The sequence below is a fragment of the Piliocolobus tephrosceles genome, chromosome 19 (assembly GCF_002776525.5).
Source record: "Piliocolobus tephrosceles isolate RC106 chromosome 19, ASM277652v3, whole genome shotgun sequence".
NCBI classification, from domain to species: Eukaryota; Metazoa; Chordata; class Mammalia; order Primates; family Cercopithecidae; genus Piliocolobus; species Piliocolobus tephrosceles.
The window spans coordinates 22,612,569-22,638,683 of NC_045452.1; the positions used below are offsets into that span (position 1 = coordinate 22,612,569).

Sequence of the window (26,115 nt, forward strand, 5' to 3'; positions counted from 1 at the left end):
AATGAACTATGAAGTTGTGACGTTTGAGGCATAATTTTATTCTTACTTTATATATATATACACACACACACACATATATGCACATATATTTTGAGACAGTTTCGCTCTTGTCGCCCAGGCTGGAGTGCAATGGCGCAACTTCTGCTCACTGCAACCTCCGCCTCCCAGGTTCAAGAAATTCTCCTTCCTCAGCCTCCCAAGTAGCTGGGACTATAGGCGTGCACCACCACCCCCAGCTAATTTTTGTATTTTTTTGTAGAGACGGGGTTTCACCATGTTGGCCAGGCTGGTCTCGAACTCCTGACCTCAAGTGATCCGCCCCGCCTTGGCCTCCCAAAGTGTTGGGATTACAGGCATGAGCCACTGTGCCCAGCTGAGACATAATTTTAAAAAATTATAACTTAGTAACTGAGCACAGTGGCTCATGCCAGTAATCCCAGTACTTTGGGAGGCCAAGGCAGGAGGATTATTTGAAACCAGGAGTTCCAGACCAGCCTGGACAACAAAGTTAAGACCTCGTTGCTGTTAAAAACAAAAACAGATGGTCACGGTGGTGCATGCCTGCAGTCACATTTACTTGGGAGGCTGAGGTAGGAGGATTGCTTGAGCCCAGGGGTCAAGGCTGTAGTGAGCTGTGATCGCATCACTGCACTCCGGTGTGGGTGACAGGGAAAGATTGTTTCAAAAAACCTAAGGACTGTAATTTTTGGCTGATTTTTTCATTCTAAACAAATATCCACTACACTGTGTGTCCAATTTGGTATTTGTAATTACATTCTTTTCCTTAAAGAGGGTCCTTTGAATTATATAAGTATCATATCCCTTGACGCTACATGAAGTATATATTTAGGGCCATTCTGTATACACCCATGCTATAAGAATTAAGGAAACTAGCTAGTACTTGCCATTTCATGTATGTTGCTTTTACACTGGCTTAAGTATGGTCAGGTTACTTACCCTGCATCTAAAAATGTCCCAGAGATGTGTGAGAGTGAACTACTTAATTATGTATTAGAGTCCTAGATTTTCAGAGCACCATTTATATTAGTTCTACTTACCTCCTGGCTTCTTAGAGCCGTAATTTTAAAATTAGGATTTCACCAAACATCAAAATTTTTAGTTTACTGCTAAACGACTTTACAGAAGATCATAAACTCCCACTTCCACCAGCACTATACAAAAGGTCTCACGGAAAAACTGCCAACTTGACAGGCATACTATTTACATTTGCTTTTTAAAGCTCAACAGTTATTCACTGTTGTTCCCTATTTACTTTAGGGTATTTTCCTCCCCAAACTGCATGTGCTCTATTAAGTACTTTATATACTGGTTGTAAATACTGGCACATATTGAACTTTTTAGAATTACTGTGCTATAATTCTTTTACTTAGTTTATTCTTGCCCTTATTTGGGGGCTTGTCATGTACTTCAATTATGCTGTGTCCCTTACTATTAGGAAGAAACCCCCTGGATGTACACATCAGCACATCAAGTGTGTGACATTCCTTATTTAACCAACCTTATTCAAATGTACATTTTAGTTGTTTTCACTTCCTTAAACAATTCTGCAAGAATCAACCTGGTACACAGGCAGCACAGTATAGAGTTTGGGAGGAAGCCCTTTGAAGCCACAAATCTCTGTATTCAAGAATTTCAGCTTTACAAATAATCAGCTGCGTTATCCTGGGCAATTTACTTATTAAGTGCTTCAGTTTCCTTATCTATAAAATTGTAAAGTGGTGCTAACAGTATCTACCCTTATGGTCAATATCAGAAGTGATCCAGGCCAGGTGCGGTGGCTCAAGCCTGTAATTCCAGCACTTTGGGAGGCCAAGACGGGCGGATCACGAGGTCAGGAGATCGAGACCATCCTGGCTAACACGGTGAAACCCTGTCTCTACCAAAAAATACAAAAAACTAGCCGGGCAAGGTGGCGGGCGCCTGTAGTCCCAGCTACTTGGGAGGATGGCGTGAACCCAGGAGGCGGAGCTTGCAGTGAGCTGAGATCCAGCCACTGCACTCCAGCCTGGGCGACAGAGCAAGACTCCATCTCAAAAAACAAAAACAAAACAGAATTCATCCAATACTTACAAACGGGTAACAGGGTTTGGCACAAACACTACTTACCTGTGCCTACTCGTGCATTAATTTTAGTCATTAGCCAATCTCTAAAATGAAATTATTTCTCCTTTATCTTATCATACTAGTATTTCCTAGTATGGTAGACTGCTAGGTGTCACCCCAAGTCTTTCCTGTTTCTACTGTAAGTTTTTTCTTGAGCACATGACCACAGTTACAGATGACAAACTGGCTTTCGCTGCAGCTAAACATAGCCTTAACACACAAACTGACCAATGGAATATTAGAAGTAATAAAATGTTAACTTCATATATTAGCTTCAGTATCTCAGCATGTTTCCCAGACTCCCCTTCTCCTATTTCCTCAATTGGAGGATGAGCACCAGAGCAAGCAACTTTGGACCTAGAAATGGAAGCTACCTTCCATGTATGGCAGAATGCCTGCCCCTGAACAGCTACCCAAAATAAAGTACCTGTTTTTTAGGGGTCCTTGTTTGCAGCACTTAATAGTCTGCAGCCTAATATACCTAGTAAATAACTTAAGATGAGTACCAGAGACACAAATAGAACATATGCTACAAAAAGGCAGGGGTGGGGGGGGTGGGGGAATCAGTATCTAGTTTTTGTTTTTTGAGGCAGTGTTTCACGATCTCAGCTCACTGCAACCTCCGCCTCCCAGGTTCAAGTGATTCTCCTGCCTCAGCCTCCCGAGTAGCTGGGATTACGGGTGCCCAACACCATGCCTGGCTAAATTTTGTTTTTTGTTTTTTGTTTTTTTTTTGAGACAGAGTCTTGCTATGTCACCCAGACTGGAGTGCAGTGGCACGATCTCGGCTCACGGCAAGCTCTGCCTCCTGGGTTCACGCCATTCTCCTGCCTCAGCCTCCCAAGTAGCTGGGACTACAGGCGCCACCACCACGCCTGGCTAGTTTTTTTTTGTATTTTTAGTGGAGACAGGGTTTCACCATGTTGGCCAGGATGGTCTTGATCTCTTGACCTCGTGATCTGCCCACCTTGGCCTCCCAAAGTGCTGGGACTACAGGAGTGAGCCACCACGCCCAGCAATTTTTGTATTTTTTAGTAGAGACAGGATTTCGCCATATTGCCCAGGCTGGTCTCAAATTCCTGATCTGCCTGCCTTGGCCTCCCAAAGTGTTGGTATTACAGGCGTGAGCCACCGCACCTGCCCAGTATCTAGTTTGAAACCGTATTTTTTAATATAGCTAGAAACATAACTATATTTTTAAGCAGAAAAAAACTTCCTTCTGATAGCATCATTAGTATGAGAAAACATTTCTAGTTTAGAATATTGAGTTGAAAAGTAAGAATGTGTATTATGGAATTTAAAAATCTAAAAGCACAGGACACATCTTCAGAAGAGGAATTTTACTTTTACCCACTTATGGTAATATTTGCAATATTAGAATATAATTAGGTTAAATAAATCAAATAAGGAATCCAGAAGAAACTGTTCTTGAGTTAAGCCAAGTACGCACTGGCAATTTTGAGAAAGAAGAACTCTACACATTAAGAAAAAGAACACACAAGCTCAAATGCAAGTTTATATGGTGAGTGTTTTTAAAGGATTTAAGAAGCATGCTCCATCAGCATAATAGCTTTTTCTCATTTATGTAACAGAGGCATTTCTGTCTGCTTGTGTACAGCAAAGGGTTAGAACCTGAATAAACTTATTTATGATTTTAGAAATGTACTCCATAGAATTTACTTCACTGCTCCTACCACTGATTCTTCAAATAAGCAAAGTACAGAAGGTCTTATCCCTTGAAAATGTTTTTAAACACTAGCACTTTAAATTGAAACACTGGTAGAAACGTAGCAATGTCAGGTACAATGCCTATACTTAGTCTTATTTAAAATAAGAATTGAATGCACAACAGAAAATTTATCATTTTCTTTATCATCGGAGGGGAGGGAAAGAAAGCAAGCAGAGGTGGGGGTATGGTTACACTATTTAAGAGCTGAATACAAAGACAATGAGTCTTTCATAGTCTCAACAACTCCACAATGAATAACTGTGGATTATCTCATTTATAATTCACACTGGATCAAAAAAAATTGGTTCCTCTGTGTATATCAATTTAATTCAAACCATATGATCTTCAGAATACAAAGATGAATACTACAAGATAAACTCCAACTGCAATAAGTATTTTCTAAGTAGAAGACCAAACACCAAAGGGAATCTCTCTTTCCAATGTCTTCTGATATGGCAAGATTTTGCCAGAATGGAAGTCTAACACTTAAATAAGCATTCTCTTGGCCAAGTAAGAAACTACAGTTGTTGTGGGTATTACCCTACAATTACCATATGTATTACATATTAAATTAAACTCAGCATTAAATATGCTTGTATAATTATGCTGTTAATGATGATAGCAGTGATGATGCTGGTGGAAAAAGCCTGTCTTTAGCCCAAGAAAAGTAAGGGAGAAAAATGTAACAAGCAGAAAACAAACACAGAGTTGGGCAATTTTTGACTAGGAAAGAGAATTTTAAGCGTAGAAATATAAAAAGAAAAGTACTCCCTTATTTCCCTTATGTGGAAATAATATGAAACACTTATTAAATACACTGGACAAGAAGAGAACTAAGTACTCCAACTCTACTGCAGCATTACAAAAAAAATCACCCCTTCACCACAGTGTAAGATTTAAGGGCAACCTGCCCAAGGACGCATGTTATATAAAACACAGCAAGATTGCTGCTGCCCTGCTAAGTACTTCCAATCCCTACCCAGGTCCTATTGAAATCCAGGTGGTCCCAATTAGTTTTACTGAAATAAATCTTTAAAGAAAAAGATAAAGCATTTAAAAAGACAAGTCAAAATGCATCAGGAACCACATATCCAACACAAACTTTATCCTCAAATGAGTTATGTTTGCCTCGCACTAATAACTTTTATTTCACTCAAATTAGAGCAATAATCTTCCATACATATCTTCCCTGCCCAATTCAAAGAAAAAAAATCCAAAATGTTTAGTAAAGAAAAATATAAGAATTAACATACCCTTTAAATTTGTTTTAAATATTTTGAATATTTAAAAAGTGTTTGTTTAAAGTTTGTAATTCCTAGTAGGAAAACATTATCTGAATGAATACCCTAATGGCAAACGACTGTAAAATGCTTCAGCTGAATTTGGGGGAGAGGGGTAGGGATTATCTTCAAAGCACCCCAGCTCTCTTGATGAGAAGATCAGAGGTACACTGGTTTGTATTATTGCGACATCCATAAGGTGATCTAGGTTGCTTTTCCTTCAGCAAGGGCTTTATTTATCAGAAGGGCATTACGCTTGACCTCCAAATTTGGCTGACAATTTACTGATGAGATTCATAACCTTTGGGTTGCTCTGGTATTTTGACATATTTGCTGGGTTCTGAGCCACATCCTGGAAGGCCACCATAACTTCTGGATCCTGAAAATAAAGGGTTTGTTAGTATTTAAAAAGTATCCTACTGGGTCAATAAGTTTATTATCCTAAATTCCATCTCTTATTTAGACCTATAATTTGGTCATAGTTAAGTTAAATGGAGTTTAGACAAGTGCTTGAAGTATCAAAATTAAGCTGAATTATGTCATTTGAACTATATGATGAAAAAAGCACAATTGTGATACAAACAAAAGAACAACTGGATATAATTGCCAATTATTACTAAGTATTTCCTAGTTTTAAAAATTTAATTTACTCACTCTGCATAAATAAATGTCACTCCTGCATAATAAGCTATTTGATAATTGTGCTAAATAAAAAATAGCTACAAGAGTAACCTTTGTCTCCACACAGAATTGTGAAATAATTGCCTTAATGATACAATGTCCAAAGTTCTTCTTTCAAGTCTTACCTGCATGGCTGCAAGAACCTCTGGATCACTAAGAATTTCATTGAGTCCAGGCATTCCAGCCATTCCAGGCATGGCCCCTCCCATTCCAGGCATTCCTCCGGGAAAACTACCAGGCATTCCCCCAGTAAAGCCACCTGTAATAAAAAATGAATAGACACTAATCATACTGCCAAATATTCTGACTCAGTACTTCATCCACAAAAAGCACAGGTTCGATGAATAAGGGTGCCACTAAGCACAAAGTAGTCTGAAGAGTCTGAAAATTCTAATCAGACTGACACAAGACACAAGTTATAAAAGGCTGTAAATCTCACTTTGCTACCTCCTGGATCAGCATTTTTCTAGTAATAACAGTTTTTTATTTTTGTCTGTCTTGAGACAGAGTCCTGCTCTGTCATCCAGGCTAGAGTGCATTGGTGCCATCTTGGCTGACTGCAACCTCTGCCTTTCGGGTTTAAGCAATTCTCCTGCCTCAGTCTCCCAAGTAGATGAGACTACAGGCACGCACCACCACACCTAAGTTTTGTATTTTTAGTAGAGACGGGGTTTCATCATGTTGGCCGGGCCACTCTCGAACTCCTGACCCCAGGTGATCTGCCTGCTTCAACCTCCCGAAGTGCTGGGATTACCAGTGTGAGCCACCGTGCTCAGCAACTGTTTTCTAGTAATAACACTGTTAAAAAAAGACTAATCTCACCTTTTTAAAAACACAGAGTCATCTAACAGTTCCTTAGATTATAAAGTTAGTCATTTTGATCATCTTTCAACTTTCCATTCTTGAATATTTGTTTCAATTTAAAATTGATTCATATGAGTTTAGTTTAGGTTTTTGTTTCAATTATACTCATCTAGCATAGATCTTCCTTCAGTTAAGGACTACTTTAAAGGCTTGTTTATTTGTTGATTTTTCATTTCCATCTCCAATAAAATAAAAATTATCTGAAAGTTAAACTGGAAACCTGCATTTTTAACAAGAAATCCTGGTGCTTCTTTACAGAGAACAATGCTCCAACAAAAAGGATTTTATCCTCCCAGTATAATTTGTTAGATTATAAACCCGAATAATCTACTCTGTTCTTCAATATCACAAACCTGTATGTCTACTGGAGATATTCTAAAATTACAATTAATAATATAGAGAAAGATAACATTAATGTATTCTACAAAGGGTCACTATAAGTAAAGCCGTTTTAAAGAAGGAAACACATGATAAAGTCATTTCTACCTGCCTCAACAGTAATTAAAACATGGCCATTAATAACTAACAACCACAGATGAAGAAATCTAAGGGGACCAAAAAACATCTTCTAGCTTCTCTTGGTGCCCCTACTTACCCCAATGCTTTGAAAAATTAGTGCCTACCCATAACAAAATTACTGACCCAAGGCTTGTCAATCTAAATAAAATGTACATAACAGAAAATGATCTCTAGTACTAGCCCAACATTAGCAGTCACTTTCTAAAACAAAGGTATCTGACAATAAGATTATTTATATTTTAAATAGGAAGTAAACTATGAACTAAGTTTAATTTCTTGCTTTTTCTTCAAACATCAGGTCATCCTCAGTATTTGTTCTAGGTTTGAATTCTGTTGCTGTGCACTAGATTTTCTAGTCTCACATCATGCAACTAAGTTCTAACCAGTGACATATAAGCATAAATAGCCTCTAAAAACTTTCCTTAAGAGAAAGCTAGTTACCATTGAACAACTGGAGACAGCTGTTTAAAAAACAAAAAATTAAGTCTTGTCCTAGTCTTTACATAAATTCCACACTGTCGTAATCAGGGAGTACTCAATAAATCTTCTGGGTGCCTTTTCCGTCTCTTCTATCTCCGTGTTAGTCCTGTCCTCTGGTATTCAAAGATTTGCCTCACTAGCAATTTCTGATCACATTTGAAAGAAAAAGAATAATATGCTATTTTTACACTGGACTCAAAACATCATTTTTATGCCTAATAATTCCATCATTTCTTTTACCTAGGTTCTTCATGAATATCACTGTATGAGAGAACAAAATTAGAACATCACTTTATAATAAATATTGAGTATTATATTAGAATATCACTGTATAATAGAACAAGTTTTAACTTTTCTTTAAATATACCTGGAAAAGAGCCATACTGAGCTCCTGACTGTCGTCTGGCTTCTTCCTCCTTTGATACAAAAGGAAATAAATTACATAATAAAAGAAGAAATAAGTGCTGTCCATTCAACCTGTCCATGCAAGACCATGAAAAAATTGTAAAATGACCTAGTAGATGGTAATACTGAACTAAAGGATATACCCCATACCCCCATACCCACTTTCAACATTTTTTCCAACTGGATTCTCAGTGGGCATTATTCTCTGTAATAATTTCAAGTGTTTTACTTCTACTCTGGAAACAAACCTGGAAAACAATTTACAGTACTAATATGAAAACTCTAAATTCATCCTGGTTTTAAAACACCTACAGGAAAGGACATGGCTAGATTACCAAGACTACCACGACTTTTGTTTCCTAGGTACATCTTTTCCATACTCTCCCTACATAATACAAATGTAGATTTATTGATTTGTTTTTGCTGCTTTTCAAAAGAGAAAATGAACGAAAAATAAATTTCTCTCACATGTAGTTATAAAATTATTGAGATATATTACTTTTAAATATCAAGGAGATAAATTACTTTTAAAGATTATAAACTATAACCTTAAAATCAAGTATTGATGCTTAATATTAAATGGACAAAAAATTAGAATGTAACGAGTTATATAATACAGCCTTACGTTCTTTCATTCAACGTTAGAAATAAGTAGATGAATTATTGTTATTTTTTAAAGAGACAGCATCACACGATGTTGCCCAGGCTAGTCTCGAACTCCTGGGCTCAAGTGAACCTCCCACCTCAGCCTCCCAAACAGCTCGGACTACAGGCACTTGCCACCTTGCCCTGCTAGAATCAATTTTAAATAGCAACGCATCCACTGTTGGAAGAGAGGAGGAATCATAAATTGAATTAATCTGGCCAAGAATCCTCAAAAGATCAAACAATAATACCGCCACGTTTCAAGTACCTGATCTGGAAAAACTCCTGATTTTATAAAAACACAAACAATAATATAAAATGGTGAAATAAAAGCTCACTAAAGAATTTAAGACTAAAAATGCCCCCAAAATGAGACACAGTGAAAGGAGACTCCTTATATGTAATATCATTACTCTATAGAACTGTAGCCAGCATTAAATAAAAGAGCCAGCAATTAGAATTTTAGTGTCCTAAAACCTCTATATAATTTGCTGTATTTTCCTTTCATGGCTTTGCTACAGGAAATTTACCCTCTGGGCTCTCTCATGCTCTTCTCGAGCCTTCTTAACTCGTTCTATTCTTTCTTTGATCTCTCGCTCTTCACGTTTTCTCTCATACTTTCTCCGATGTTCTGCAATTTTCTGTGCCTAGAAAAAAGAGCCATAGCAAAATAAGCCTGCTCTAAAAGCTAAATAACATCAACACAAATATTTTTTGTGGAGAGATGTTTAATTCAACATGCAGTTCAGAAAAATGACAGATTTGTCTTGTAGAAAAAGACCTAACACAAGCTCAGGCTTTAACAAAACCAACCTCAACTGCACAAGGCACTGTAAAACAGAATAAAGGGGCCTGGGATTTGAAGTTAGAAATGTTACAATCTCAAACAATTAAGCTCAAAGATTAACAAATAGGTTTCTAAGTGCATGACAATTCTTGCCTGCTAGTTTCTACCAGATACAGTGTTTAGGTTTCAGAAGGACAGCTGAGATCAGTGGAAAGAGTATCATTACGGTGGTCAACCCTGGGAAGGCAAAGACTGGGAACACATACACCAAGTATATGTCACAGTATATTTAAGTTTCTGTATCCATAAAACAGGAGAGGAAGAAATATTTAGTCTTATCAAATTGCTATAGGGATTAAGAGGGGAAAATGTAAATATGTGTACCAGACACTAGTAAGTAGTATCAAATAAATGCTCTGGATTTGTTATTTCCTCAGAGAATAAAGTAAATTTAAGAGATTCATATTCAATTGTCACTTTAGCTTCTTGACACTTTGCTGACAAAGTTACAACTTTGCCCTATTTTAAGAAGAAAACAGAAAACCAAATGAACTCTCTGGCAGTAAATAATTAAATTCAATACAATTTCCACTATCTTAAAATCTCTGAGAGTAAATTCCTGACAGTTGAACTTCCCACAAAATGAAAGATTTACCATGTAAACACATTAATATTATCTTAACCAACAATTTCAGAGAAAAATCATCCTTAAAAGCTGGAATGTTCTACCTTTGGGATTCAATATTATTATTTTTTAAAGACTGAAAATTCTTTGTTTTATTAAGACAGCTTCGCTCTGTCACCCAGGCTGGAGTGCAGTGGCGTGATCTTGGCTCACTGCAACCTTCCACCTCCCAGGTTCAAGTGATTCTCCTGCCTCAGCCTCCCGAGCAGCTGGGACTACAGGCGTGTGCCACCACACCCGGCTAATTTTTTGTGTTTAGGAGAGACAGAGTTTCACTATGTTGGCCCGGCTGGTCTTGAACTCCTGACCTCATGATCCACCCACCTTGGCCTCCCAAAATGTTGGGATTACAGGCATGAGGCACTGCGCCCGGCCGGAAAGACTGAAACTTCTTAACTTCCACAAGGCCTTCTTGCTTTATAAAGTGGCTGTATACACCTATATCTAAGGACACATCAGATTCAATCTTGGGTAATGCTTTTTTTTTTTTTTTTTTTGAAAGGGAGTCTTGCTGTCGCCCAGGCTGGAGTGCAGTGGCCGGATCTCAGCTCACTGCAAGCTCCGCCTCCCGGGTTTACGCCATTCTCCTGCCTCAGCCTCCTGAGTAGCTGGGACTACAGGTGCCGCCACCTCGCCCGGCTATTTTTTTTTTATTTTTAAGTAGAGACAGGGTTTCACCGGGTTAGCCAGGATGGTCTCGATCTCCTGATCTCGTGATCCGCCCGTCTCGGCCTCCCAAAGTGCTGGGATTACAGGCTTGAGCCACCGCGCCCAGCCGGGTAATGCTAATTATAGATTTTTCTATTTGTTTCCTTGTTGTAAACCTGATACCCACTTTTCTAATTTTCAGGTTATAATTCCACTGCAAGCTTCCAAACAAAGTAACAGAGTTTGTTCTAATAATGCATGAGAAATGAAAGCATGAAAACCTAATGAGATCTCCAGAGTTGAGCACAAACTTCAGCAATTACAGATTATATCTTCCCATGGTTTCTTTGCCTGTTTTTCAGATGAATTACAGCTGTCAGGGGCTAAGCACTCCAGATGGAGTCTTAAAACTAATGACTTTCCCTTTCTCTACTTTAACATACCCTAGGTTGAACTTCTTTCAGCATTGCACTAGCATCTTCATCATAATCCAATTTACAGGCAAGGGCAAGATCATGGGCTGCTTCTTCCCAGTGGCCTAGAAGTCTGAAACAGATTTACACTCATTTTAGGAGCCTTTTATACATATTCACCTATGTGGCATGGTATCTTTTTTTCCTTACAAAAAAAGATTGCTCTAAAACAGGATTAAGTTAAATATTAACTATAAACTTCCACCAACCAATTCAATTACTATATCCCACTTTAGTTAACTCTATAAAAACATTTAAATTTCCTCTATTTAAAGCTGATCTCCTACTAAAAGCTAAAAAACAAAATTTTTCTTAATTCAGAATATCATAAAATTTTCTAAAAAGTATGTAGAGCAGTAACTTTCAACTCACCCAAACCAGGACTAACATAATGTGTTAGCTTTTAGCTACCTTCTATGTAAGACAGAAGAGAAAATAATACACGTGTACAGGCTTTATGAAAAACACAGAACAGGTAAGCCAGAAACTAAAGATTGGTGGGGGTAGGTGAGAATGGGGTAGAGGAGACAGCAACGGAAATGGACAATTCTCTGGGTATGCCTTTTAACTCAGGTGTAACTCTTCAAACATTTAAATGCTTTACATACTCAAAAAATAAAATCAGAAAAATGGAAATAAAGCAAATCCTAAACCTTAATACAAACAAGTAAGCTGTGTGGCTGGGTGCGGTGGCTCACGTCTGTAATCCCAGCACTTTGGGAAGCCGAGGCGGGCAGATCGCGAGGTCAGGAGATCAAGACCATCCCGGCTAACATGGTGAAATCCTGTCTCTACTAAAACTACAAAAAATGAGCCAGCCGTGGTGGCAGACACCTGTAGTCCCAGCTACTCGGGAGGCTGAGGCAGGAGAATGGCAAGAACCCGAGAGGCGGAGCTTGCAGTGAGCCAAGATAGTGCCAATGCACTCTATCCTGGGTGACAGAGGAAGACTCCATCTCAAAAAAAAAAAACAAAAAAAAAACAGAAATAAGCTATGGCTAGGCGCAATGGCTCAAGCCTGTTATCCCAGCACTCTGGGAGGCTGAAGCTGGTGAATCACCTGAGGTCAGGAGTTCAAGACCAGCCTGGCCAACGTGGCAAAACCCCATCTCTAAAATAAAAAATTTGCCATACGTGGTAGTGGACACCTGTAATCCCAGCTACTAGCGAGGCTGAGGCAGGAGAACCGCTTGAGCCCGGGGCGGGGTGAAGGGGGTGCAGTGAGTCGAGATTGCACCACTTTACTCCAGCCTAGGTGAAAGAGCAAAACTCCTCAAAACAAAAAACAAAAAACTGTGCATTTTATTAACAACATAAGCTACACAGAAAAAATGAATTCAAGTAACTTTTCATACCATTATCTTGACTGTATATTTCAAGTGGGATATATATTCTAAGAATAAGAACATCCTTGGGTCATGCCTATAATCCCAATGCTTTGGGAGGGAAAGGAGGGCAGATCACTTGAGGCCAGGAGTTTGAGAATATCCTGGTCAATGGGCGAAACCCCCTTTCTACCAAAAATACAAAACATTAGCTGGGCATGGTGGGGCACGACTGTAAGTAATCCCAGCTACTCAGGAGGCTGGCTGAGGCAGGAGAATCACTTGAACCTGGGAGGCAAAGGTGGCAGTGAGCCAAGATCACACCACTGCACTCCAGCCTGGGTGACAGAGCGAGACTCTGTCTAAAAACAAAAGACAAAGCAAAACAAAAACTTCCAAAAAAACCTTCAAACTTTACTTAGGGCGTATACTGTTTTTAAGGTATTATAATTCTGAAACAGTTTTACGTATATCATAGCACTGTAGTAAGTAAATGTAAAACTAGGACAAAAATTTTTACCACACAAGTGTCAAAAATACAAACTAAAAGGTAAAAGAAAACATTTAATGTTAAATTTTAATAGAAAATATCAGTATAAACTCATAATTTCAAGCATTTCTTCCTTAAATTCATGATTTTTAAAATGTCTTTTTCTAGCTGTTCACTGAAATGACAGTACATACCAGAAGCAATGAACACGCATAGTGATCAAATCTTAGTTTCCAGTATAATGAACCATGATTTCCCACAGAAATGGCTTATTTTCAGTCTGAGACAAGCAAAGCACAAGATAAGCCAATGCTGTCTTGTATTAGAAGGGAAAGAAATACTTGGACTAATGGGATTTCAAAAGGGATCAACAGCAATGCATGGGCTTTTCCTGTGCTGACACAGCATTAATACATTTTATTTCAACTTTTAATGTTTATCTTTAATGCGTCATAAAATCCACTAGAGCTACTCTGAGTCAGCTAATAAAGTTGTCCTAAACATATCCATCTTTATTTCCATCCACATTTGAGGTATAAGACCTTTCAAACCATGTAACATGTGAAAGTCACTGAACGCTTCATCCCCAAGATAAAAATATTCGTAAGTTTTGCTACAAGGTATAATTACTAATCTGGGTTAAATTCACCTCTTTATGCCCCCCTCCTTTTCCTAATTTTTCAGGTGGCCTAGCAGTGACTGAAGTAGTTTCAGGCTGGCATACTCCTTCTTCTATAATACATTGGTAATTCAATGTTAACTTACAGAGTCTGAAAGTAAGAGAAAATTTGTAAGGACGCTGATAAAAGATCATTCTTTCTTTTCCTGGAATTAATTTTAAGGAAAAATCCTTACCTTATATTTGGCCATATGTAGTCAAAAACTGGTAAAAGTAGCTTCATTTGAATGAAAAAAATGAAAAGAATTTTTATTTTATTTCTTCCTTCCTATATTCTCACTTCCTTTTTAAAAAAACTTCCTTTTTCTTCTGCCTTTTAAGCAGCTGTCTACAAGCTATCTCATTTCTTGACACTAAGTACATACTAATTTGAAATTTAAGTCATTAGGAACTTCTGTGTTTTTGTTTAAACAAAGCATCTTAAAACATCAGACTTAAACGTAAAGAGTTCTGAAAATAATTAAATTAAATTATTTACCTGTGTGCTTTCCCTCGCCACTTGTAAGGCTGAGCTGAATCAGGATTTATCTCAATGGCTCTGTCACAGTCTCGGATAGCAGCATTTGGCTTCTGTAATTTGACGAAGACACTGAAAAATACGTGTGTTATTAAAAAGTATTCATTTCAGTAAAACTTTTGGGTTTCAACACAGAAGCAACTCTATTTAAACAAATGTGCAGAAATTATTCGCCAGGGGATACTTTTCTGTTTAGAGTTCTCACCTGGCCCTCTTGGCATACAAAATGGCCAAGCGAGGATTCAGCTTGATGGCATCTGTGAATAAGTCAATGGCTTTCTGGAGTTCACCTAAAGTGAAACAAAAGTTATCGAAATATTGAGAGGATAAAAATATTAATAAAAAGTTTTTATCTCATATCCAGTTAAGTCTTTTACATTTTTCTTTTAATCAAGTAAATATAAAAAAGACACCTAAGTTATACAAAAACTGGCTCTTGAAAGCAAATCTTAGCACATCTATACTGTAAGTCATGAGGTAAGACAATTTCTGGGTACATAAGCCCCTAACTAACAATAGAATAGCACATTCTCAGTATGACTCCTTGCTTATGTTTAAGAAAAAAGCAGTGGTTCACGCCAGGCGCAGTGGTTCACGCTGGGCGCAGTGGTTCACGCCTGTAATCCTAGCACTTCGGTAAGCCAAGGTGGGAGGATCACGAGGTCCAGAGATTGAGACCACCCTGGCTAACACAGTGAAACCCCATTTCTACTAAAAAATACAAAAAATTAGCTGTGCGTGTGGGTGGGTGCCTGTAGTGCCAGCTACTCGGGAGGCTGAGGCAGAAGAACTGCGTGAACCTGGGAGGCGGAGCTTGCAGTGAGCTGAGATTGCGCCACTGCACTCCAGCCTGGGCGACAGAGCATGACTCCGTCTCAAAATATAATAATAATAATAAAAATAAAACAAAATAAAGTAAAAAGATAAAATCAATTTAAAGGATAAATTAATTTTATTCCATTGATTTTCTTTTATCCATTAAATTAAAAAGATAAAATTAAGTTTAGGAAAAGGAACCCATGCTAACTTCACAGGGCTGATTTTAAAAGAAAACAACATGCTCATTATTTGAATTCAAAGAAATGGTATAAAAGTTCAAGAAAACTAGAATTCATAAAAGACTATAACCTATACTTTAATTCACTGTGTCCTATTCTCATAGTTTCTTTACTAATCCCTTAAGTAATATGACACATAAAACACCCTATAGAATCAGAACAGTTCTTTGCACGAAGTCTAAATCTCGGGGAAGCAAGACAAATACAGAATTTTTTTTTTTTTAAGAGACAGGGTCTAACTGTCACACAGGCTAGAGTACAGTGGCAAGATCACAGCTTATAGACTGAAGTGATCATCCCACCTCAGCTCCTGGCTAGCTGCGAATACAGGCCCACACCACTAAACCTGGCTAATTAAAAAAATTTTTTAGAGACTGGGCCTCACTGTGTCACCTAGGCTGCTCTCGAACTCCTGGACTCCAGTGATCCCCTCCGCCGGCTCAGCCTTCTGAGTAGCTGGGAGTACCACTGTGCCAGGCCGAACACAGAAATTTTAAAATAAATGTCACAATTCACTGTGAAAGATACTTAGCCAGTTAGCAAATGAGTAAAGGACTTGAAAAGAACTCACGAAAACAACACAGAAAAATGCTCAGTCTTATTAATTACTATTACAGGTATCTATTATACGTAATTATACTTGGATGTCTAATAAGCAACTCAGACCTACCATGTTCAAAACCTAAATTTTTTTATGACAGGCTCTTGGCCGGGCGCAGTGGCTCATGCCTGTAATCTCAGCACTTTGGGAGGCTGAGGCAGGTGGATCACATGAGGTTGGGGGTTCAAGACCAGCCTGACCAACATGGAGAAATCCCGAGAGCAGTGTGACCAACAAGGAGAAACCCTGTCTCTACTAAAAATACAAAATTAGCCACGCATGGTGGCGCATGCCTGTAATCCCAGCTACTTGGGAGGCTGAGGCAGGAGAACTGCTTGAACCCGAGAGGTGGAGGTTGCAGTGAGCCAAGGTTGTGCCATTGCACTCCATCCAGTCTGGGCCACAAGAACGAAACTCCGTTATCAAAAAAAAAAAAAAAAAAGAGTCTTGCTCTGTCACCCAGGTTGGAGTGCAGGGGCACAATCACAGCTCACCGCACCCTCAACTTCCTGGGCTCAAAGGATCCTCCCAGCCTCAAGGGAACCTCCATCTCAGCCTCTCAAGTAGCTCGGATTACAGAAACGTGCTACCACATCCAGCTAATTTGTTGTGTTTTTTTAAGAGATGGAGTCTCACTGTGTGGAACAGGCTGATCTTGGACTCCTGGACTCAAGAGATCCTTTCGCTTCGGCCCCTCAAAGTGTTGGGATTATAAGTGTGAACCACCACGCCCAGCCAAAACTGAAAAACCGAATTCCTATTTCCCACCCCATTTCCAAATCTATTCCCAATCTGTATCTTCCCAACTAAATAAATGGTTCCTCCATACATTTAGTTCAGGAGTTGGTAAACGTTTTCTGCAAAGGGCCAAATGAGAATTATTTTAATCTCTGCAGACCATACAATCTGTCATAACTACTCAATGATGCTGTTGTAGTGGGAAAGCAGCCACAGTTAAGTGCCAGACCTGGGATTCAAACCATAGCACTCTGGCTCCACACTCCAGGTTTTAACGACATTCTCCAAACAAAACTGCCTTCACCAACCCTTGGTGGGGTTTGGATTCACAATCCCTGCTTTAGAATACTAATCTTTTATTCTTTAGAATACATTATAAAATTGCATAAATTCTAAAATCAGAACTAGATTAAATTTACAAAGGCACATGAACAGAGAGTTCAGAAAAAAATGAGAAAACAAAAACATGATTAGGTGATAGCCTCATTTTCCTTTTGTTACACATTACTGAGACAGTAAATTTTAAAATGGGCCGGGCACAGTGCCTCACATCTGTAATCCTAGCACTTTTGGAGGCTGAGCTGGGAGGCCTGCTTGAGGCCAGGAGTTTGAGACGAGCCTGGGCAACAGGGTGAAACCCTATCTCTACCAATAAAAAAAAAAAAAAAAAAAAGACAATAATTAGCCAGGCATGGTGGCAAGCACCTGTATTCCCAGCTACTCAGGAGGATTGCTTGAGCCCAGGAAACTTGAGGCTGCAGTGAGCCATGACCATGCCACTGCACTCCAGCCTGAGTGGCAGAGTGAGACTCTGTCTCTTAAAACTTAGGTGGTAGGGAAATCAGCAAAACTTTCGTGTGAAGAAAAGGAATGGTACAGAAGAGCAATGGCTGGGAACAACTGATAGGTATGAATTAAAAGTTGAAATATGTGAAGAAAAGCTTTCCAGAAAAACAGTATAGCACAAGTAAAAAAACATTCTAGAACAGTAAAGTCTGACTGGAGAAAACAAGGCTGGAGAAGTAAAATGAGGGGTCTGAGTCTGGCAGGTCTATAATCCTCTGATGAAGATCTTAAATATGTATGCAAAACTTAGTTACAGGCTACAAGCAAGAGTAGTATAATAAAAAACAGCTCTAAGTAAGAATAACCTAGGGAAAGTAAACAGAAAGCAATAAAGGAATAATATTTTTCAGGAAAGTAAACTATTAAGGCAACTGCAGTATAAAATAGTATAAACATATTCTAAGGAGCTAATCAGGTGGTAGAATCACAAAATGTTTAAAATACGTACCAACTCCAGAACATCAATACTGAACTCATTCTAAAAATAACTTCAGTCATCTTCTAAATCTAATAATGAAGTCCAAATGCACATGAGCACTATATAATAGCATCTAGTCGACTATGGCATTGTGATACACTATGACAGTTATAAAGAACGAAATATTACTGAAGCAGCCACAGTATCCAAGTTTATACACGATTTGTTCTTACAAATTATAACCGATTATACATTATATTTAATACTACCATGGGCCAGGCACCACTTGGTTCGCGCCTGTAATCCCAGCACTTTGGGAGGCTGAGGCGGGCCGATCACTCGAGGTTAGGAATTTGAGACCAGCCTGGCCAACATGGTGAAATCCATCTCTATTAAAAATACAAAAATTAGCTGGAGCTGGTAGCACATGCCTGTAATCCCAGCTACTAGGGAGGCTGAGGCAGGAGAATTGCTTGACTCGGGGTGGAGGTTGCAGAGACTTGAGATCGCAATACTGCATTCCAGCCTGGGTGACAAAGCACAACTCTGTCTCAAAAATAAAAATAAAATAAAATACAACTAAAAAAAAAAAAAAAGAAAAAGTACCCTATTGTTACCTTGGAGAATTAAAAAAAAAAACATATAAAAAAAAGAGGCTGGGGTTGGGCGCGGTGACTCACGCCTGTAATCTCAGCACTTTGGGAGGCTGAGACAGGTGGATCATGAGGTCAGGAGATCGAGACCATCCTGGCTAACTCCATCTCTACTAAAAAAGACAAAAAAAATCAGCCAGGCGTGGTGGTGGGCACCTGTAGTCCCAGCTGAGATGGCCTCACTGCACTCCAGCCTGGGCGACAGAGCAAGACTCTGTCTCAAAAAAAAAAAAAAGAGGCCAGGCACAGTGCCTCATGCCTGTTATCCCAGCACTTTGGGAGGCTAAGGCGGGCAGATCACCAGGTCAGGAGTTCCAGACCAGACTGGCCAGCATGGTGAAACCCCACCTCTAATAAAAATACAAAAAATTAGTTGGGCATGGTGGCACACGCTTGTAATCCCAGCTACTTGGGAGGCTGAGGCAGGAGGATTGCTTGAACCCGGGAGGCAGAGGTTGCAGTGAGCTGAGATCGTACCACTGCATTCCAGCCTGGGTGACAGAGCAAGAATTCGTCTCAAAAACAAAACAAAAACAAAAAAACAAAACTGAATACTATCAGCACTTTCTCACTCTGAGGGGATTTTCTGAAGAGAATCTAACATGCTCTGGCTAGGAATAAGATTGTTATGCCTATGAACATCATCTGTCAAGGGTATTAGCATGTAAAAAGTTAAGGGTCACTGTTCTAATACTACTTTTTTTTTTTTTTCTTTAAAGCCTTTCACCTCTTTAAAGCCTCTTCTCAGTAGAAAAACACCATGATAGGGTCAGGAAATCAGAGGCACTGAATCAAATCAGGATCTGTCCTTGCAGAGAGAAGGTAATAGATACTGAGTGATTTCAGCCTCTTTATCAGTGAGGAAGGAGTGACTGGATAATAGGACACCATCTTCTCCAGTACAGGACAGGTACATGTAATTTCTCTTCTACTTTACCACGATTTAAGTTACTGCAATAAATATTCTGACTACCATAGAAATGTAGCAAAAAGATTACTCACCATCATTTAGGGCTTCAATAGCAGCCACTTTTTTATCATTTGCCTGATCCATCATCTCCTCCGTTATCTAGGAAGAAAATAAAAGTCCTCTTAGAACTGGTAGAGAGAGAGAGAAGGAAGCAATTCGTACTTTCTTAGGGATGAGGTGCAGTCACAATACCCGTTTTCATTCATTCTTCTCTAGTCTCCAGAGAACAGAGAGACAATTATGATAACTCATTAGTGAGAAATTACGTATGAGTTTTAACTTTTTACACAAAACAAATTTCACTCCTACACTCTGCCTGAGACATAACCTTTGCTTAACCTTCCCGTCCAACCAAGGCATACCACCTCCGTCCCAGCTATCCATAAACATTAAACCCAATCTCCTCACAGAGATAACTAGCTCCTTTTAGGTTTGAATTCTCAGAAGAGAAAGGTCTCATTCTTTTGTTCCCACAAACAACTACTGAGCACTATATAGAGAGACCAAACACTGTACAAGATGCTGACAGTATAAAGATTAGTTAAGAACAAGAACATGTGCATCTGGGCAACAGAGGGAGATCCCATCTCTCCAAAAAAAAAAAAAAAGAAAAAAACCAAGCTGGGCATGGTGGCACATGCATCTGGTCCCAGCTACTCAGGAGGCTGACTCAGGAGGATCACTTGAGCTCAGGAAGTCAAGGCTGTAGTGAGTCGTGATTGTGTCACTGCACTTCAGCCTGGGTGACACAGAGCAAGACCATGTCTCACCCTACCCCTGCAAAAAAAAAAGAACAAATACTTATAGCAAACGTCCTCCTAAAATGGAAAGCTCAGGAGATCTTTAACCACAGGAAAAAAATACACAACTCATGCCTGTAATCTCAGCACGTTGGGAGGCCGAGGCAGGTGGATCCCTCGAGCCCAGGAATTCAAGACCAACCTGGGCAACATGGCAAAACCTCATCTCTACAAAAAATCAACAAAAAATAAATATTAAATATAAAAAGTATTTTTTCTTTATTTAAAGACAGGGTCTACTTCTGTCACCCAAGCTCCAGTGCAGTGGTGCAATCACGGCTCACTGCAACCTCCATCTCCTGGGCTCAGCCTCCCCTCACATGTAGCTGGAACTACAGGCTCGCACCCAGCTAAATGGTTTGCATTTTTTTATAGAGACGGGTTTTCGTCATGTTGCCCAGGCTGGTCTGGAACTCCTGGACTCAAGTGATTTGCCTGCCTCAGCCTCCCAAAGTGCTGGAATTAGAAGCATGAGCCGCCACTCCTGGCTGCAATTTTATTTTGAAGGTAATGCAGGACATAGGATACAAAGTCTATATTCAGAGGAAAAGAATCTATGTGGTCTAACCAGACACCTTCCAAAATAAATCTGAAACTCCAAATGCCAACACCGGCAAGCATAATGGTATAAACCTGTCCTACAGAAACGGACAGTTGAGTAGTGAGATCAAAAGAACTTCCCCTGAAAATTCAGAGCCACAGGCCAGCCTTTCATCTGGAATTCATTCAATTACCAAAGTAACTGGAACAAACAAAAAAACACCATGCTGAGAATTTCAAGAGGGGCCTTGAGTTGGTAGCACCAATTCAGAGACTTGATGGAAGCAATCACCTTCTTAACTAAGCCTCAAAAATTTTCTACAGGCTAAGTTCCAAAGAACACATTTTCAAAATATCACACACAACACACAAACACACACATCATAAAGTAAACAAGGTACTTTAATGAGCAAGAGCAATGAATAATAACAGAGTAAGACGAGCAAAGAGTTCAACAAGGAATTGAATGTGTTTAATAAAAGTAAACTCTGAAAATGAGTAATGAGCAAAAGACTTCTAAATAACCAAGTAGACTTCAAAAAGAGTTGAAGTACCAAAATGAAGAACACAAGCACTCCAATTCAAACATCAATGGAACAGAGAAAGCACAGACTGCTTTTCAGCAGTGATAAAGAAATGAAACTTAATAATGAAAAAGTCTTAACATAACCAGGGATTCAGAATTAAGAGCATAAAGTAAACAGGAAGGAGGCAGTATCTGAATGAAATAACAGCTGAAAATATTCTAGAACTAAAGAAAGTTAACCCTAGAATTTGAGGCTCAATGAATCCCAAGCAGGATAAATAAAAAATTATAAACCTAGACACATCATAAAAGAAGCAATACTATCAATAAACGTAACATTTAACCTTTAAAGTTTCCTTTGACAAATGGTGACAGAAAGCACTTACATTTGTTCTTAACAAAAATGCACAAGACTTAGGTCTGGTGCAGCAACTCCTACCTGTAATCCCAGCACTTTGGAAGACCAGGAGTTTGAGACTTTGTCTCTACTAAAAATTTTAAAAATAAAAATAAAGGGGCACCTTGAGCCCCTGGGCTCAAGGGTGCAGTGAGCTATGATTGTACCACTACACTCCAGCCTGGATGGAAGAGTGAGACCCTGTCTCAAAAAAAAAAAAAAAAAGCACAAGACTTATGGGGAACATGTTAGTAAGTTATTAAAACATTTTAAAAACACCTAAAAATTAAGCAGATAACATTATTTATGGATACTTTATCTCAATGGTGAGGAGATATATCTTTTCCCGAACTTGATTTAGATTTAAAACAATTCTAACAAAGGGGAAAAAAAACAATGGGGGGAGAGACTTGATCAACCTATTTCTAAAATTTACTTGGAAAAACAAAAAGTCAAGAACAGCTAAAAGACTAAAATGTTTTGGGGGTCCTTGTTCTACAAAATAACAAGACAGTATCAAACGATGTGGCATTAGTGAACAGAAAAAAAATAGACAAGCAGAACAACCGAGTCCTCAAACAGACCCACAATACTCGGGAACAGTGTATTTCAGTACTGGTGGGACCGGCAGACTAAAGGTGAAAGGTGAGTGTATAAAGTGTTCAGAAAAGAAAAAACAATACACTACAGTGATTACAATCATAAAGTAATAAAGCAGAAAATATCTGCATTAAAAGATGCTATTTTTGAAACAACATGAAGATGAGTGAAGATGAGTCACAGACTAGTAGCAAATATATGCGGCACCAGCAACAAATTATTAGCATCCAGAATATTGAAACGAAATACAAAGCAGTAAGAAAAAGATCCAGCAAAAAGAGGAAAAAGAGTTTAAACAGGACTTCGCAAATGCCGGTGAATGGCCAATAAACATTTAAATATGCTCAGCCTTGTTAAGAATCAGGAAAATGCAATTTTTTTTTTTTTTTTTAAATAGAGAGTTTTGCTCTGTCCCCCAGGCTGGAGTGGAGGGGTGCGATCTTGGCTCACTGCAATCTCTGCCTCCAGGCTCAAGTGATTCTCCTGCCTCAGCCTCCCGAGTAGCTGGGATTACAGGCGTGCACCACCATGCCCGGATAATTTTTGTATTATTAGTAGAGACAGGGGTTCACCATGTTGGCCATGCTGGTCTCAAACTCCTGACCTCAGATATCCACCCACCTCAGCCTCCCAAAGTGCTGGGATTACAGGTGTGAGCCACCGTATCTGGCCAGGAAAATGCAAATTAAAAGCCAAAAAAAGATACCATTTCCCACAATACTGGCAAAGATGAAATTTGGTAGTATCAAGCTTAGGATAAAAACCAATCTTTTAAAACTGCTATTACTATATTACAGAGTTTCTCAACTGTTTTATCAGACACCAAGGAGCCTTTTTAGACATCTTCTCCTCATTTCCACATCCCCATTTTTAATACCACAGATACACTACATATTAATATTCTATGAGTCTTTGGAGTACCACTAACCACTGTAATATGTAGAATTTTTTTTCAAGCCCTCCTCCCAAAAACCAATTTTCACTCGAGGGCCCGTTATGACAAAACCATTTTGGAATACAATTTGACATTAGATATTCCATTAAGAGCAATTCCACAAGTAAATATGTATTTTAAGTGAATTCTAGTAGATATGTATTTTAAGTGAATTCTGCGTTACAGTGCAAGCAAGCAGTCACACCAGATGCAAACTTAAAAAACAGATAAAACAGAAAGTAACAGTATTTATTTTCACAAGTATTTTAAGTAGTAAAATACAATGCTTGCCTAAATGCCTGAAGTCAGAGAAAGATTTACTACGCACTTTTCCTGGAAGAATCGTGTCATAAAATAATTGCAACAAGAGGACCTTTCACGTTTCTTAGAATAAGCAGGAAAGCAGGAAATCAAGTCACCGAACTTACCTCTGCATTTTCATCTCCCATTTCTTGAGGAGAATCAGTGTCTGGTTCAATCACACCTTCTTTATCAATTTCTGCCAAAGTTGAGAAAATCACAATAATACCTGCACTGTGCAATACAGTAGCCACTCCCAAGATTATTAAAAACTATTTTATTTTAATTATTTTGATTTAAATATTGATGCATTTTAAAATATGTTCCCATTAAACATTTCATTGCTTTGGTAAGACTACAAGTTCGTTAACTGTCACATCATGTGAGATATTTATTATCATCAGGTTGTAGGGGATTGTTGGCATGTGCAGTTTCTAGTATTACACATAAATATACCACTGATTTAGTCTTTGTATATAAATACACCATCTATTTAGTCATTATCAACAAACTGATTTAGTTCAAATAATTTTCTTCTACACACTGACATACTATACATTTTTCAAAAATACTTTATGTAGGTAACACAAGCTACAGCGATACTTTAAATCAAAATATTTTAATATAATTATCTTCATTACTTTCCTTTTTTAAAATTAAAATATTTTGGGGGGAACAGGATCTTACTGTGTTGTCCAAGAAATGCTCTCACCTCAGCCTCCCAAAGCACTAGGATTCCAGGCACGAGCCACTGTACCTGGTCCCTAATTACTTTCATTTTTAAAAGTAACAGGCCGGGCGCGGTGGCTCAAGCCTGTAATCCCAGCACTTTGGGAGGCCAACACGGGCGGATCACGAGGTCAGGAGACCGAAACCATCCTGGCTAACCCAGTGAAACACCATCTCTACTAAAAAAATACAAAAAAAACTAGCCGGGCAAGGTGGCGGGCGCCTGTAGTCCCAGCTACTCGTGAGGCTGAGGCAGGAGAACGGCGTACATCCGGGAGGCGGAGCTTGCAGTGAGCTGAGATCCAGCCACTGCACGCCAGCCTGGGCGACAGAGCGAGACTCCATCTCAAAAAAAAAAAAAAAAAAAACAAAAGTAGCATGGACAAATTTTAATTTTAAAATAAAGGCTTACTACTGATGCAGCATCAAGTACCAAGGCTAGATTTAAAAATATATTTAGTTTCCATATATACAGTAGTAGTGACCAAGGCTAGTATTTACAACCAAAACAGTGAAGATTGAAAAGCAGTATCTTAGGCCGGGCGCGGTGGCTCAAGCCTGTAATCCCAGCACTTTGGGAGGCCAAGACGGGCGGATCACGAGGTCAGGAGATCGAGACCATCCTGGCTAACACGGTGAAACCCCGTCTCTACTAAAAAAATACAAAAAACTAGCCAGGCATGGTGGCGGGCGCCTGTAGTCCCAGATACTTGGGAGGCTGAGGCAGGAGAATGGCGAGAACCCGGGAGGCAGAGCTTGCAGTGAGCTGAGATCCGGCCACTGCACTCCAGCCTGGGCAACAGAGTGAGACTCCGTCTCAAAAAAAAAAAAAAAAAAAAAAAAGCAGTATCTTGCAAGTTTCATGTTAAATGACAACTGTAATTTGTTGCAAGAGGAAAACATGAGTTTTATGTATTTATATATATACACACATACCATTTAAAAATATTTGCAAATAGTTAATTTGATAAGAAGTTTCCTTAGTCAAAAAAAAAAAAGGGACTTAAAATCACCCACCTAAAATCAGAATTGGTATCCAGCAACAAAACTTCTGATGCATGACTGACAAATAAACTATATTGTATATATATAGCATACAACGTGATGTTTTAACATACAGGCATATCTCTTTTTTTGAGATGGAATTTCGCTTTTGTTGCCCAGGTTGGAGTGCAGTGGCACAATCTTGGTTCACTACAACCTCTGCATACCAGGTTCAAGCGATTCTTCTGCCTCAGTCTCCTAAGCAGCTGCGATTACAGGCATGTGCCACCACGCCTGGCTAATTTTGTATTTTTAGTAGAGACGGGGTTTCTTCATGTTGGTCAGGCTAGTCTCGAACTCCCAACCTCAGGTGGTCCGCCCGCCTCAGCCTCCCAAAGTGCTGGGATTACAGGTGTGAGCCACTGCCTGGCCTCAGGCATACCTCATTTTATTGTGTTTCACTTTACTGCAACCCACATAATGAAATGATTCTCACCCCATCATATTAATAACCTATGCATCTCACATATTTATTTATTTTTGGTTAGAACACTGAAGATCTAGTCTCTTAGCAAATTTCAAGTATACAGTATTATAGTCATGCTGTATACTGGATCTCTGGAATTCATTCAGATTGTAGCTGCAAGTTTATGCCCTTTAACAGGGTAAAAAAAATTTAATCAATTTTTA

At 38.9% G+C, this 26,115-nt stretch overlaps 1 protein-coding gene across 1 annotated transcript in view; it reads right to left on the reverse strand.

Moving 5' to 3' along the window:
• Nucleotides 1-3,449: 3,449 nt before the first annotated feature.
• The window catches only part of ST13 (ST13 Hsp70 interacting protein), a 34,897-nt gene continuing 12,231 nt past the window's right edge, over nt 3,450-26,115 (reverse strand). Inside the window, exons 4-12 of the mRNA XM_023221907.3 lie at nt 23,841-23,911; nt 19,648-19,714; nt 14,537-14,621; nt 14,293-14,403; nt 11,291-11,393; nt 9,258-9,374; nt 8,045-8,093; nt 5,940-6,073; nt 3,450-5,512 (exon numbers count right to left, since the gene is read on the reverse strand). Coding sequence (XP_023077675.1) covers nt 5,384-5,512; nt 5,940-6,073; nt 8,045-8,093; nt 9,258-9,374; nt 11,291-11,393; nt 14,293-14,403; nt 14,537-14,621; nt 19,648-19,714; nt 23,841-23,911 — 866 coding nt within the window. The 3' untranslated portion in view covers nt 3,450-5,383. The remainder of the gene's footprint in view (nt 5,513-5,939; nt 6,074-8,044; nt 8,094-9,257; nt 9,375-11,290; nt 11,394-14,292; nt 14,404-14,536; nt 14,622-19,647; nt 19,715-23,840; nt 23,912-26,115) is intronic.